At 46.4% G+C, this 16,168-nt stretch overlaps 1 protein-coding gene across 3 annotated transcripts in view; it reads right to left on the bottom strand.

The window, feature by feature from the left end:
* The window catches only part of SPECC1L (sperm antigen with calponin homology and coiled-coil domains 1 like), a 909,747-nt gene that overhangs the window by 278,713 nt on the left and 614,866 nt on the right, over positions 1 to 16,168 (bottom strand). For all 3 annotated transcript variants that reach the window (XM_069619860.1, XM_069619861.1, XM_069619859.1), the window contains one exon: positions 2,446 to 2,605. In XM_069619860.1, coding sequence (XP_069475961.1) covers positions 2,446 to 2,605 — 160 coding nt within the window. The remainder of the gene's footprint in view (positions 1 to 2,445; positions 2,606 to 16,168) is intronic.

The raw sequence follows: 16,168 nt of genomic DNA, 5'->3' as shown, positions 1-16,168 counted from the left end.
GAGTGCGTGTGAAACGAGACAAGGCACATATGGAGTTGGCAGCCTGAAGCGCCATACCCCCCGAAGAAAACACTTTCTTCGCCCAGCCATCAAAACGTTTGTCGTCCCTATCAGGAGGGATGGTAGGGTACGACGCCTGCTTTGCCGGGGCTGTGGCCGCCTGCACCACCAAACTCTCCGGAGCAGGGTGCCTGGTCAAGTAGCAGGGGTCGCTACTGGCTGGACGGTATTTCCGCGACAAGGACCTGCCCACCGCCGGGAGACTCTCTGGAGCAGTCCAAGCCGCCGCCACCCTTCTCTGTAGAGCCATATGAAACGGCAGTACCGGGTCAGTTGGGGGACCTACATCAAGGATGTCCGTGAGATAATCCTGCACAAACTGCCCTGGGGGAGCAGACCAGCCCAAGTACTCGCAGACCCTAGCCATAAGGCGCCGGTACGAGGAATCTGCTTGAGAGCCAGGCTCAGGCCTACAAAACTCCACCTCCGGAGAGGTGTCCAGTCCACTGGCATCATGCAGTGACTGCTTCAAATCGTCAAATTGGCTATGGCCCAAGACCATCTCATCTGGAACCGGACTAGGAACCAGGCCATCAGAATCCTCATCCACCTCCGAAATATATTCCAGGTGGTGAAAAGAAGGCACCCGAGAGTGCTTGCTCTTAACCAGAGCCTTTCTAGGGGGTTCCCCCGTGCCACGGGGTACCTCCGACACCCCGGCCTCGAAAGGCGTCGAGGGAATCAGCGCCGGCGTCGAGAGAACAGGCATCGGCGCCGAGAGGATCGGCGTCGACGTCAGATGCAGCGCCGCCAGCATCGACGGCGTCAACACAGTCCTCGAAGCCGGAGCTCCGAGCGTGTCCTTCGACGACCTGAGCGTCGACGGCTTCGACAACTTCCACAGAGCCGGAGCCTCGAGAAAGCCTGTCGACGCCCTCGACGCCTCAGGCGTCGATGTCTTCCTCGAAGACATCACAGGTGCACACGGTCTCAAACGCGTCGAGGACCGGGACCTGGAACGGGTACGTCGAGAATGAGTCCCCTTGTCCGAACAGGACCTCTCCCGTGACTCGTGCCGACCACTCTTGCGAGCGGTGTCTCTCGACCTCTCACGGCCGACCCCACTCAGGGGCGCGGACGGCTTAGTACCCTGCGACTCGAGAATTGCCAGCATTTTCTTCCCGAAGGAAGCCCATTCCTCCGGCGTCGCATGGCTGGTGGGTTAAGCGTCGTGCTGGGCAGAGTTCTCAGAAGAGGACCTGGAAGACGACCGCTGTCGGCGCTTCCGAGAATGCCTCGAAGAGGCCGAGGAGTGGCGAGACCGACTCCTAGAAGGAGACCCACGAGACTTCCGACGACGACGTGGAGAGTCACCTCTCGAATCATCCGTCGAAAGCTCCGCAGACTTCGACTTCCGGGGCTTGGACACAAGACCTAACGACAACTTCTTTTTACGTTCCCGTAAGGCTTTGGACGTGAGCGACTGGCAGTCGATAGTCATCCGTGTCGTGGGCCTCCCAGAGGCAGGCGTTGGGCGAGTCCGTCACCGACATCTTGGACCCACACTCCCCGCACTTCTTGAAGCCCGGACGCGGGGTCGAAGACTAAGTAGAAGACATCTCCACACGAAGGATTTTCTCACAAAAACTAACAGGTTCGAAGAACCGAGAAGAACAGAACTCCAAAGAGTCGAGGCGTAACCGAGATTCACGAAGCAACACGTTCACGGAAAAAACGGAACTGAGGCTACAGGCGTCGTGCGTCCTACTTATCACATCGGATGACGTCGGAGGAGGTCCTCGACGACGGCGCATCAACGTCATCGACGCAGGAAAAAGTTTCCGAAGCAGCACAGCTATGGTGATTACCTGTCATAGATATGGAATACGTCGGAGGAGCCAATCCCCTCGAACTATTGTTCAAAAGGGGGTCAGATACATTGCTGCATTGCGCACAATTTTGTAATCGCAATCCTCAAGTGTGGACACCCAGCCAATCATACAGAGAATATTTCATCTAAATAATTCCCTCACATAATTAAGGACTGACGAGGAAGGCTGGGACTTGGTCTAATTAAGATTACTGGTAAGAAGTCAGGCCATTAGTAAGGGTTGCCTCATTAAAAAGGGACATAAAAGATCCCCTATCCAGTTGATGATACACAGTTTGCTTATGCCGAAGAAACACATTTAGCAGATGAAATCCCAGATTTAATAGTGTTTCTTTACAAAACGCTGAAGCAAAGGCTGCTCCACTGTTCTTCGCATGGAGATTTTACATCTATACTTCCAACACCAGCATTTTCAAATCGCAATAACTCTTTTGCTTCCTTTTTCCATCCATGCAATTCGCTGCCATCTTCAATCTTTCTTTGTCATTACAATCAGGTGTAGCAGCAAATTATTCTGCAGGGTGCACTATATAAGGTACTCTACATAAACATACCTGATGCGGCTGCGCGTTGTTGGAGTGACAGATGCAGTAGGTGAAGAAGAGGAGAGGGAGAGCTGGGTGGATGGGGCCCCCATGCCCATAAGTGAGGTCTGTGATGCTCCGTCTGTTGCGCTAATATCCCTCTTCAATTCTTCACTGCTTCGGCGAGACACTGGATGGGAACATGAAAGAGAACAAGTCTATGGAAATTCTGCACCAAAACAGATCCCACCACACACTGCGCCAATAACTCCTAGTCCCTGAGCTTGAACCTGTGATGATAAATACCTGAAAGAGCCCTACCGTCATAAAATATGAATCCTCTCAACCACACTTTACCCAGTAAGCTATACTTAAACAAAATGCAACTAATTCGTTTTGGCTATGAGTCGGTGCTAAAGAGCCACCTACAAGTCAAAATTATTGCATTAGGAAAAAATGGCATAGGAGGAGGGACACCCACGTTGTGGATGTTTGCTTATTTACCCGCCCATTGATTACCCATGGCCATGCTTAAACCCTACGGCCATTCCCACCAACTTCCTGCCCCAACCCACCCAAAACACATCCTCCTGGGAAATGCCAGAGCTAGCTTTATGAAGACTTACTATCTAACGTTGTGCACAAAGTGCATGCCATTGTTTTTTCAATGGAGTCTTCTGAAAGTAAACGGAGGTCATTACATGTTTACCGGTAACCAGTCAGTAATTCCGGCGGGACACCAGTAAACAAACCGGTATTATTGGGATATTCCAGGTGCCGCCAACGGCAGTCCTTCCCCATTCCCTGGAGTCCCATAGGGCTCGATCACTATGAACGTCCTTCAATGAAGTCCTGTTAAAAACAAGAATTGGAAATGCCAACCGTTTTGCCTTGTGTGAAAGTATTAGCCATTTTCCAGGCACTGCGTGGGGTGTAATCAATGGTCCCAACCCACGCAACTAAAGGGCCCTTGAGGCATGACCTGCTAACATTCAGAAACCTGCACACAAAATTGGGCCTATTTAGGCAGACTATGTGGGTGTCTCTCTGCAAGGGAAATCCAGAGAAAGCAAAAACAAAAATGTAATAATCCGAGTGCAGATTGGAAAAACACGAGGGCTGGGAAATAAATGCACCTTTTTTCAATGAAACGGTCAACAATCAAAAGGGTTGCACTGTGACAATTCAAACCCACTTTTCGGCAGAAAAATAAACAGCAGATAATAACAAGTGTATTGTATTAATGACTGAAAGAAACAGTACTGCACTTTCAGGGCAAAAGCAAAGCGAAGCCTGATCAGTAAAACACACTGTATGTCAAAGAATAAAGGCTGTTAGAAATATGCAATCTGTGACTTCCCTTCAGACTTCCCCCACTGAACGTCTGGCTTGCATCCCAGCTGTTACAACTGAAATCCAATGTGGCCTGTGTAAGGAACCCATGGGGGCAACAGTAAAGACAGACAAGTGATCACAGTTCAAGGGTGCTTATTAAACTGTATAATGGGTGAGAAAAACGCCTAATCTATACCTAAATCTGAGATGGGAGCAAGCTACGACCTTCAAATAAGGCAGTCCTAGTTGCGTCCTGTTAAATAAAAAAGGCCTATACTAAAAAACCTATTGCCAATCCTTACAACTAAAATAGGGGGGGGATAATGTTCTCAAGAAAAGAAAGAAGTCTTCACCAAATGATAAGTCAGGATGGTAAGGCTGAGGTCTCCCCCCCCCCGTTTTTAGCACGGGACAAGGCAGGACCTTTGAGCACAACACACTCCTGGGACTCGCCAGCACAAGGTTATAGTTCCTTTCAAAGATGCCAGGACCTTCTGGGGCCAAGTCTCTTTCCTGAAAAGTCTCTTGCCTTAGAAGACCTGCTGGACCATAAACAAACCAAAGTTCCTTAGGTAATCTTTCACGTTGGGCGATTGCTCTTCGCCCCTTGGATCCCCCTCAGCCGGACTCAGATCTTTCTTGCAATGTTAGCCTCCCTCAACCGGTTTCACTACGGCCTTTCACTCAAAACGTATAATTCAAAAAGTCTCAATGTCTTCTTAAACAACTATTAATTGTGGAGATACCCCAGCAGGGTATCACTGTTTAGCCTCAATTCGCAGGCATCCCTCTGTCGGGTTCACATTTGCCAGTTTCACAGTTCACTCATTTTTCTCCAATGTGTCAAAGACTTTAGAGTGTACGAGGGGTTTTCCTCGATCTTCGTAGCACCACTTTAACACTTCACACCAGCCTCTTCTAAGGCATCTTGGTTCTCGTAGTTTCAACAAAACAACCCAACCCAAAAAAGGCTGCAATCAGAGTCCTTCGAATGAGCGCTGTGCCCCCCCCCACCCCCCGACTTCCGACTTCTGCTTCTTCTGAACCTTTTACTAGGATTTCTAGAGTAGAGTTAAATTACACAAGACCTTTGTTCAACAAGGTTGCCGCCTGCAACCTTGGGCCCAGCACAGTTCAGTTTACCATCAGACTTCTCCGAGTCACTGACTGTGCTGTTGGAGTTTCTGGTTTTGGGAGTCCAGGACGGCACAAGCACTTCTGCCCACTTTGGCTATCAGCGTGGGAGGGCCTTATGTGCCATTGACACCTGTCACACCACACGCCAGCTGGACTTCCTGGTCTTATGATTTTTATTCCGGAGGCTTTGTGGGGCTCAGTTAGCAAGGGCAATCCCTCCCCGCCGTCCCTCTAGGTCTTGCCGCCTTTCTCCTCAGTTTATACTGCCTGTCCGGAATAGCTGCTTCATCGCACGTTCGGCCTTGCTCAAAGTGTGCTCTCGTGTTCTGCCTTTTATTCCTGTGGGGAAAAGAAAGGGCCGTCAGGTGTCAGACTCTGCCTGACCCTTGTGTTGGGACTTGTACACGGCTCTGGTGTTAGTCTGTTGTCTTTCACAGCGTAAGAAAGTGTTCATGTCGGAAAATGGAGTGTGAGGTAGAGCTTATGAACATCCTACGGAGGTAGGATGGGAGTACCGCATCTCACCTATCGGTGTCCCACTTCCACTCCCAAGGACCCCCATCCAGGTAATCCTTCTGCACTGGTCCACCCCCAGGAACTGGATCCAATAGCGATGGCCGTGTTTTGGCCACCTGGATGACAGATCCCCGGGGACTAGCAGGTGGGATACCTTCAGGTTTCTCACACCTGTCTGAAAGGTGTTGTCCCTGAAGGCCGGGCTCTGGGCAGAGACAAATGGCCCTAGCTGATGCATGCTCGGAATGTAGAGGGGAGGTGTGAAAACAGGGGCTACAATTAAGAGAAGCTGAACTTTGAAAGAAGTACAAGAAATAGATGACTGTCACATCAGAATGATGCCCCTTTCAGATAAGAAATGGACCTCGTGACATCACAGGTCATTATCTACATTTAGGGATCTCTGTGTAGTAAATGCATCCCCCATTTACGATCTGTAGCCACCAACTTCAAACACAAAGAGACTCATAAAAACTGCTATTACATGCTAGCGCAGCCTGGAAGCAGGAGAGTCACCATTTGCCCAAAATGAAGATTTACTATTAATTTGAAAGGACTATTATAACTTAAGCCTTTTTCTCAGCAACCATAAGTCGTACTGATTACATGTAGGTTTCATTTTGTAGATAATTTCCAGGCGATTTTGGTGATATAAAATTCACCCACCGGCAACCCAGGGAACTGTAATGGCCATCTAATATGGGTTTCTGGCTGATATGAAAATGTTCCAAATGTGAGAGTGCTGGTGGAGGGTAAAATTAGGAATATGGTTAGTAAATTACATGTTTCTAACTATTATGGTTTTTGTAAAAATGGTGGAAACATGCCAAATGGTGTAGATCCTTAGCCTAATTAACTAAAAATATTAATTTAATTAATTCCCCTAGGCGAAACATCATGTGTGAGTTTTTTTAAAATTCGAAATTAAAGCTAATTCCTGTTGTGCTCTTAAAACTATAGACTGTAATTTAATTGGGTGATCATATTTATCCTGTTAACCCCGACTTCTTTAGGAAGAGGGGTGTCTTTGGCCCGAAACTAAAAGAATCCCTAAACTGCCAACTTCCCCAACACAGGCCTTTAAGTGGCGGAGGGTCTGAAATCCCAAATTCTTCAATCAACCTAATTTTTTTGCCATACTTCCCCAAAACAGACCAAAGTAGCTGGGGGTCTGAAAAACAAACTGCTATATCAATTTGGTTTATTATAAAGCGAAAGTGTGAGTTAAGTGTGAGTTAAATAATACGCCATATGCCTTTGCACAAATTTGTAAAACTAAACTGCTAGCCTTTTAAGCGTGCAGTAAAATTGAAAATTGCTCAGCATTGCATGCATAATTGTTTTCTGTATTGATCAGTTTAATTATTTCTTGAAGTGTAAATTGTAGAAAGAAAAGTATTGTAGTTTGTGTTTGAGAAAAAAAAAAACTTATGGTAGAATGGCTTGAAATTTCAGCTGTACCAAAATTCCATACAATTCAATCATTCAGAGCCATTATAGTGAACAAGGAGAGCAGGGGTGTCCCCCGCATCTTTGTTAACTATAATGGCACCAGGGGTTGCGGGGGTGTCCCCTGCTACAGATAGGATAAAGTAAACATAAAATAAAAAGTATCCTGCAGCACTGGTTCACATTCACACCCATGTAAGTGAACCCATGTAAGTGACGGGAACTGGCGTCACAGGGAGTCGGCAGCACACAGCGAGGAGTGCCGCCAACAGGTAAGTAAGGGGGTCGGAGGGGAGTGTGTTGCCAGAAATGTCAGTGGGAGAAAAAAAACCAAAGCCATTTTCAAATAACTATTTCTTCTGCAGACATTTCAAATTAGATTCATTCATGGACAACCCTTCAGCAAGGCCAGCGCTAAAAAAAAAGCGCAAGTATTGCAGGGCTCCTTGATTATGGGTGTGAAGAAACACGCCAGGTTAAGGGTGGTCTCGATATAATGCGACAACTGCTATTATATGCCCAGGCACCCACACCATTTTGCAGTTGCTACCATTCATGGGCAGTTAATACCACTACGGCAGTGCCTTGCAAATGCTTTTCCCAAGCCTACACAAAAGGCCCAAACAATTGGCTTTGACAAAGCTTGTTTCCATTTCAAGCTGTCCCCCATACAATTTAGTTCTGCATCATCACTGTTGCACACTTCTGATGTTTTTGCAAAGAAATGCAAGACAAATTGAAGAGCAGAAGCGATGCGAAGCCAAGAAGATCAGAAAATGTGCTTCCAGGAGAAGCTGCCAGGAACAGCCAATTTAAGCTGACAATAAGTACAGTGCTGCCTGAAGGCGATGATCATAGAGCACATTTCTGCAGTAGGGATGTAACGGTATAACGGTATACCATTAAAGATACCGTGAACCACTTAACTGAACAATACTAACCGTCACATTGTTTATACCAGTATACCGTTTATACCGTTAAGTGTGCTTTTCAATCTGATTTGGAAAGGCTGCAGTAAGCAAGTGCTGCGCAATCTTGGGCTTGCACTGTTGGATGTGCCGTCTGCCAAGTAGTTTCAGTTGGAGCAGTTTTTAATGCCATTCCATAAACCACAAGTGCCTGACATAAAATCAATATGTTAGCAATAGAAAGAATAAATATAGTGCCAAGAAGGAAAAGGGTTTACTTTGGTATGGCGGCTTTGGGGTTTATATATTTATAATGGATAATGTTTGCTAAACATATGACAATGGGGGATTTCCCTGGTTCCATCATTGAATTTACATATAATAAGTCACACTGCGAAATCCACTCAGCTCTGTGGGTATTCCCTGCTGCCATACCAAAGGATAACATGTCTGTGATTACTGAACACCTTTTGGCCTGCAACTAAACTAAAGGCTGTAACGTAAAGTGTGTGTGTGTGTGTGTGTGTGTCCACCTGCTACACCGCAATAACCATGATATACCGTCATTTGGCAAGAAGGTTATCGTACCGTCATAAAACTAATACCGTGACACCCCTATTCTGCAGGACGATCTAAGTCCCAGGTAGGGCACCCAAACAGAGTAATGAGAAGGTGACCATTATTAAGAAGAAACAATGGAAATGAGAAGGACCTCAGGAACACGCGAAGCAGGCGCAATCATAACTAAAGCTAACTGTATACAGGGAGGAAAAGCATCACTGCACCTATAGTGGATATGAAGACCCCCCGCCCCCCCCTGGGCCAGCCAAAATGTACAGTACCTGGGATCCTGGGTGCCACCTCAAGAAAGCCACATCCTCTGGAGCCCATGGAATTTGGAAGCGCAACAGATTGACGGAGAACCATTGTTATATGGTCAGAATGCATAATCCAATTAATCTGCACCAAGAAACAGAACCAAGGCCAAGAAGCGCAGAAGACAGACCACGGCTACTTACAAGAGTACAAGGTGCTGACAAAAGAAGGGAGCAGTGCTGTCGAGTGGGGAGATCCTTTTATACACACAGAACAGGTCCAACATTACCAAAACAACACACACCTCTGCTTTACTGCCGAATCCCCATTGAACATACAATGCATCAATGTTCAGCGGACTGCCCTTAAATAGCATCTCTGCCACCCAGAGCTAAATAATTATTATATCAATCAGTCTTAGATGTGTCCATTTGTGGCACATAGCTTTAAATGACCAATAATCCCACAACAGACATTGGACCACAAGGACATAACTAACACACATACAAAACCCATGCATCTTTGACTAGGACTGCTGTCTGGTTATTGTACTTCAGATCCCATACAGCTACCACAAGCCCAGATCATAGATAGGCCCTTCAAACTCTGGCAAGTGGACCTTAAGAAACAAATTTTCAGTTCCATGACAATCACTAATCCAATCGTGAAACCAAGATCCCCGGGAAAGCTACCCCTATAGATATTGGAGCCAATCAACCATAACCACCTGTACAATCGAATAGGGTCAGTTTTAGGAGCGGCATATAAGTTGAGAGAGAGCACCATATGTTGGTATCTGACGGCAGTCAGTACTGTGTCCTTTGAGTTTGAATGGAAAATCAGCAATACACACTGCCATGTCTACACTACCACCTTCCGCCTTTCTGCTGGCTGATTCAGCTTCCAGATTGACTCAACCATATAGTCAGGATGAACAAGTTACTTTCTTACCTGGTAACGTTCTTTCGATGGGATGGTCCGATGACGTATCACATATCTATGACAGGTAATGTCCACAGCTGTGCTGCTTCGGAAAATCTTTGGCGTCTGCGTCCTGCGTCGATGATGTCGATGATGTCGATGCACCGTCCCCCAGGACCTCCTCTGACGGCCGACGTCACCCGATGTGATAAGTAGGACGCACGACAGTTATAGTTTTTTCCCAGAACGTGTGCCACCAGTCTTCTGCCAGTCAGACACACAAGGCCTTGCGGAACGCAAGCTGCAATCGCAAAAGAAATTCTGCAGCGGGGAAGGTAGGGAGGGAGCGATATGGAATACGTCGTCGGACCATCCCATCGAAAGAACGTCACCAGGTAAGAAAGTAACTTGTTCTTTGAGGGCATTGGGTCCTCCGACGTATTACATATCGATGACAGACTCCCAAAGCAGTACCAAGCAAGGAGGTGAGAAAGAATTTAGAACACAAATTTAGCATGCCCAATCAAATTGCGGAATAGAGGACTACCTTGCCAAAGGCCAGATCCTGCCCTCTGATGGAATCGAGGGAGTAGTGACGTACAAACGTATGTACTGAAGCCCAGGTGGCTGCATCACAGATGTGACGAATAGGAACGCCCCTCTGCAGGGCAGTAGACGCAGCCGCTCCCCTGGTAGAATGGTAGAATGGGCCTGCAAGCCAGCCAGAGGGTCCTTACCCGTCAAGCGGTAACACTCGGAGATAGCTAAAATAATCTGAGACACTGTCTGTTTCGTCACAGCTTGTCCCAAACGCTTTCCAGCATAACCAATGAAAAGTTGATTGTCCACTCTGACCCGGGACATGCACGAAATATAAAAGCTCAACGCTAGGATCAAGCCTATGGAGCCTCTCCTCTTCCTTACCAGGATGTGGAGGAGGAAAGAACGCCGGAAGCACAACCTTCTGGCTCAAATGAAATTCCGAAACCACCTTCGGAAGAAAAGAAGGACGAACTCTAAAGACAACCCTGTCCTTATGAAACACAGTGAAGGGTGGCTTAACTGAAAGTGCCTGTAACTCACTCACTTACTCTGTGAGCGGAAGTAACCGCAACTAAAAACACAGTTTTAAGAGTTAGCAGTCTCAAAGGGCAAGAATGTAAAGGCTCAAATGGAGCACCCATAAGAAACTTAAGAACAAGGTTCAAATCCCAACCGGGCACCAGAAAAGGTGACGGAGGGAACACATTAGTAAGCCCTTTCAAAAACTGCGAAATTAAAGGAATCTTAAAAAAGGAACATTCTTCAGACGAGCGCTTAAAGATGGACAGCGCCGCCAGGTAACCTTTAACGGTCCCCACTTGCAAGCCCCTGTGGGCCAAAGAAAGCAAAAAAGACAGAACCATGGGAATTGTCACATTCAAAAGGATCCACATTCTTAACTCCTCACCAGTCGCAGAACTTTCTCCAACGGCAACGGTACAGAGACTTCGTTGCCGGCCGCCTGGCCGAGAGCAACACCTCCATCATGTCTTCAGGGAGGTCCCAATCCTTATACCTCAACCTTTCAGAAGCCAAGTGTGAAGGTTGAGGGATCTGACCTCTGGATGGAGAACCTGACCCCCCCTCCCGTGAGCCTCATACAAAAGATATATCGAGGTCGTCCCTTAGAGCAAAGAGTGGATTGGGACTAATGTAAGAAATATCTATAAGCCAAAACTATCCACTCTGCTGAAATACAAAAAATTAGTTTTAAAACAAATTGGTTTTGGTTTAAACAACGTTAGTAGTGTGACCTAAAGCAAGGGTGTCACAATATTTGTACTCTGAAAACATTCCTTAGTTAGGCAGAATAGTTTATTTTGTATTTTCAAAAAAGGGTAGGTTTATGAATACAAAAAATTAGAAGTGCAGTTTAAGGTAACAGAAAAAGTAGTTGAAGGAAAAACTTAGGATTAGAAGGGAATCTAACAAAAAGACAAATTTGTGCACTTTGCAGGTAAATAAATACAAATAATGAATGAATCACATACAAAAACATATATGATAGCAAGGCAAAAAGAAAAAGAGGCCAAATTCAACGGCCCAAATTTTAGTATACAAGTGCCGCTGCTTTAGTAAATAAATGGATGTAGGTCTGCCTCAAACGACAGAGCAAACAATAAGAGGCCAAAGGTCCCTTATCTGGAGGGAAACTCTAAGCGGCCCACATTGCAGTATACAGGTGCCACTGTTTAATGAATAAACAAGATGCAGGTCTGCCGACGTGGCGGTGTTTGGTGACATGGAAAACTTATTGACGGAATGACAGAGTGCTTCGTGCATCAGTGATATTTCAACATTAGGTCCAGGTATAATTGAAATTTAAGTCCCGAACTAAAGTTTTCCAATCAATAAAGAGAGTTCAAACATCCATATTCACGTTTCGGATCTGCCCCCTGCTGGGCATGTGCATTTGAAATAAACCCTTCCTCAGGGCGAGAACATGAAGAAATGAGGGAAGTCAAACTTGTCCCTGTATGAAGGCAGACAAAGAGAAAAGGGAAGTGGCTCAAAACAAATTTAAGATTTAAGGAATGTTTTCATCTGTGGTGGCATAGGTCCAAATCCAGAGAGAATTATTTACATTATAATTTTGCAACAATAGTTAAAAACCCTAGTGGGAACTGAGGTCCTTACCCTGATTGTGGGCATGGACTGAATCACAAAAAACCACTTGGGTTGGGATTGCGGTCTTCCACACGAAAAGAGGACACAGCTTTGAACACAAGGACTCCAGGGCGCAACCATCCGCTGTTGTGTTTTGTCGATTGCCTGTGGCAGGAAGATGCAAAGACAAAAACCAATGGGTCTGTCTTCCTGGCAGCTTGTAAATGCCAGAAATCAATTGCTGAGCAAAGATGAGTGAAATGATTTTAACATACCTCTTTTAAGTAATAATCATGTCTGAGAAACTCTTGCTCCACGTGTAGGGCGAGTGAATCAAATGCCGTTGTGGTGGTGCACCACCTAAAGCAGCCCAAAACACAAAAGACAGGGAAAGCAGAGTCCGTGAGACTAACGTTGATGTGAAAATGGCATTTTTGGTGTGTGGTAACAAACTCCCAAGCGAAGGCTTCATACGGTTTAGTAACCGAAAAGCTATTGGGAGAGGGCAGAGGGAGTGGGAGGCAGTCCATTTGTTACCTGGAATTGAATTGGTGAAGCGCTTTCGTTGTCGCCATGAGTATGCGCTTCGCAGGCTCTCTCAGCTGGCTGGATGCTGAGTGACGACTGACGAGCATGCTATGCCGCCGTAGCTGCAGCGGGTGTGGCTCGTGAATCGGGGATATGATTGGCTGAGTCTAGTCCCGGAGCGCCTTTCTTGATAGATGGAGAGGAGATCCAAAGCGATAGGCAGACTTGGGCTGTCTATCAGTCACAGCTGTGGGGGTGTGTCCCTCCACAGCAAAAACTAAGGCAGTAACCAAGGGAGCAACGCGAGTCAGATAATAACCCTCCAGATGGGTGGAGTCGAAAGCGCCAAGCAACAAGTGCGTTGGGGCTGCCAGTCATACAATGTTAAGGGGATGTGGCTCGCTGGTATTCCGGCTCAGACAGTAGTTAAAATGGAGCGGTGACCACTGGGGCAAAACGATCATTAGTCCCACATCTGTGTGAGTGAATAATCCTGGGTTAGGCATGGTTTTAGTTTACTGTATTAGGCATCAACCGCATGGCATGTGAATCATGAAGGAACATGGTAATTAAAAACGCAGGACATGGCGTTCCTTCAAATAAGAAGACCTGTATGTTAGATAAGAAACGCCGGGCATGGTGTTTACTCAATTAAGAGGAACCATATAATAAATGATTGCTTGTTATTTAAAGACGGAAAACCGGAACGTTGCTGGGGAACATGAACCCAGTGCTCAGGTCCCTTCTCTAACTTACACAGAGGGGGGACCTGGATACTTGATGGTTCAAGAGGTATTTGGGAAGGTCAGTCAGAAAGACCCAGGCTTGGGGGGTGGATGCATATGGGGCATGCATCTATCTCTGACCTAAGAGTGGGGGGAGTCATACATGCTCATGATGTTTTAGATTAGGGGGGCATATTCTTCATTTAGACCGTTCTCGTGGCTCGAGAGTCTTTTGAACCACCTTGCTTCTTTATGTTGAAGACTGCGTGATATATTGGTAGATCCCTTTATTAGATCCAAGATCCACCACTTTATATCATTGGGGGTGTGATGCTTTTCTAAAAAGTGGTTCACAAGAGGTGCAGATGTATTTTTGCATCTGATGCGAGAACGGTACTCAGAAAGTCTAGTGTTCACCGATCTACTTGTCTGGCCTACATACCTGAGGCCACAGGGGCGTTCGATGCAGTAGATTGCTTGTTTAGTCTTGCAGTTTGTCATGAAGTACAGATGCCATGTCTTAGGTCCAATACTGAAAGTTTTGATTTTGCAAGTAAATTGACACACTGAACACAACCCACACGGAAAGTGTCCGAGGGTCGTTCTGAGGTCCCAAAGGCCTGTTCTAGGTGCTGTTTTTTTTAAATTTCGAGTGCACCAAAGTATCACAAATGTTTTTTGCCCTTTTAAAAGCAAAGCGTGGCATGGGAAAATCTGGCAGGCTAAGTCTTACAATCGGCCAGTATTTGTGAATTAGTTTCTTAATCCGAAAGGTATGGGGACTCTGTGTAATCACTCAGGTTATTTTGTCCGAGTCAGAATGGTCCCGAGTGGTGGTATTGGATAGGAGAGTATCCCTATCTGTGAATCTGGCTCGTTTCTTTGAGTTGGAAATCAGTTTTTTAGGATAGCCTCTATCAAGCAGACGGTTGGTGAGATCCTCAGACTGTTGGTAAAAGTCTGCTAAGTTGATACAATTCCTCCTTATTCTGAGGAACTGGCCGTATGGTAAGTTTTCACGCAAATGGCGTGGGTGGTTGCTTGAAAAATGCAGAAGAGTGTTCCGTGCATTAATCTTCCGGTACACACTGCATTTCAAAATGCCATCTTCGTGCCCGATTTTGAGATCGAGAAAGCACATTTCCTGGTTACTGTTTTCCATGGTAAACTGGATGTTGTTGTCTACATTATTGAGCCAGGTTAGGAAAAGGTTGAGTTCTGATTCAAGGCCATTCCAAATGAAAACAATATCATCTATATATCGTTTCCAATATGAGATGCTAGATTGGTAGGGGTTCTTGTCACATAAAATGTGATTAGTCTCGAAATTGGACATGAACAATATAGCAAGGCTTGGGGCAAATGTAGCGCCCATCGCTGTTCCATTGGTCTGCATATAGAATTGCCCGTCAAATTCAAAATAATTTTTGCATAGGGCTAAAGTCATGAGTTCCAGAATGAAATTGGGTGGGACTCTGCGTTGTAGATCATGATGGTTGAGTGTTTGATGTATACATTCAATGGCCTGATCTTGGCGAATACTTGTATATAGGGATTTAATGTCCATTGTCACCAATCTTTGTGTTAGAGGGTCAAAGGGAAGTTTTTCAAAGACTTGAATGGCCTGTATGGTGTCCCGTAAATAAGTTGCTGTTTTAGTGCTTAAAGGTTTTAGAAAGACATCAATACATTTGCACACAGGTTCCAGGACTGACCCACAACCAGATACAATGGGTCTGCCTGGTGGGGTGACCGAATTCTTGTGAATTTTGAGTAAGGCGTCTATGGAGGGGGTTCTACCCTGGCTTGTGGTTAGGAATTGAAGTTCTTTATCACTAATCCATTGCCTGTCACAGGCATATTGGGCCATGTCTGCTATCTCGGATTTAATTTCACTTGTTGGATCTTTTTTTATTTTCTTGTAGCTCTCATGGTCTTGAAGCAATTGGTTAACCATTGTACAATATTGATCATTAGTCATGATCACAATTCCTCCGCCCTTGTCTTATCACAATGTTTGGCATTTTCGAGAGCTCAACTAGTGCCCTCTGTTCGGCTTTGGATAAGTTGTGTTTGAGGTAGGTGGTCCCTCCTTGCATTTTACCCCCTCCCGTGAGAGCAGATCGTCTCGTTAGGGAAGACGACATGGAGGGCAGATGGACAAGTCGAGAAGGTCCGAGTACCACGTCTTCCGGGCCCACGCCGGAGCAATGAGGATCATCCGGGAACCGAACCTCCGTAACCTCCGCAGTACTTGCGGGATGACGGGGACTGGAGGAAATGCGTACAGCAGTGGGAATGACCACTCCACCACAAACGCTTCTCCTATGGCTCCTTTTGGAGGAAATTCCTGCGAGCAAAACCTTTCGCACTTCCGGTTGACACTGGAGGAGAAGAGATCCACCTGAGGGGTCCCCCAAAGGGCGAAGATCTCCAGGAGAATCTCCTGAGCCAGCTCCCACTCGTGAGAGATCGTGCTCCGCCTGCTCAGAGCGTCCGCCGTCTCGTTATCGTCTCCGGCCAGATGAACAGCCGAGATCGAAACTTCCTGCTGGATGGCCCAGAACTCGAGCTGCATCGCCTCCCTGCACAGAGGAAGTGACCCTGCCCCCCCCCTTTTTGTTGAGGTAGTGAAAGGCCACCGTGTTGTCCGTTAGAATCAGGACACTATTTCCTCGCACAGTCGGCAGAAAAGCCTTCAGGGCTAGCCTGACGGCTCTCAACTCCAACAGATTGATATGGAGTCTGGACTCCGACGGAGACCAACGA

This window comes from Ambystoma mexicanum, chromosome 10 (genome assembly GCF_040938575.1).
Source record: "Ambystoma mexicanum isolate Mex_15411 chromosome 10, UKY_AmexF1_1, whole genome shotgun sequence".
Classification (NCBI taxonomy): domain Eukaryota; kingdom Metazoa; phylum Chordata; class Amphibia; order Caudata; family Ambystomatidae; genus Ambystoma; species Ambystoma mexicanum.
The sequence above is the reverse complement of the archived record's forward strand: the minus strand, read 5'-3'. Positions and strand labels throughout refer to the sequence as shown.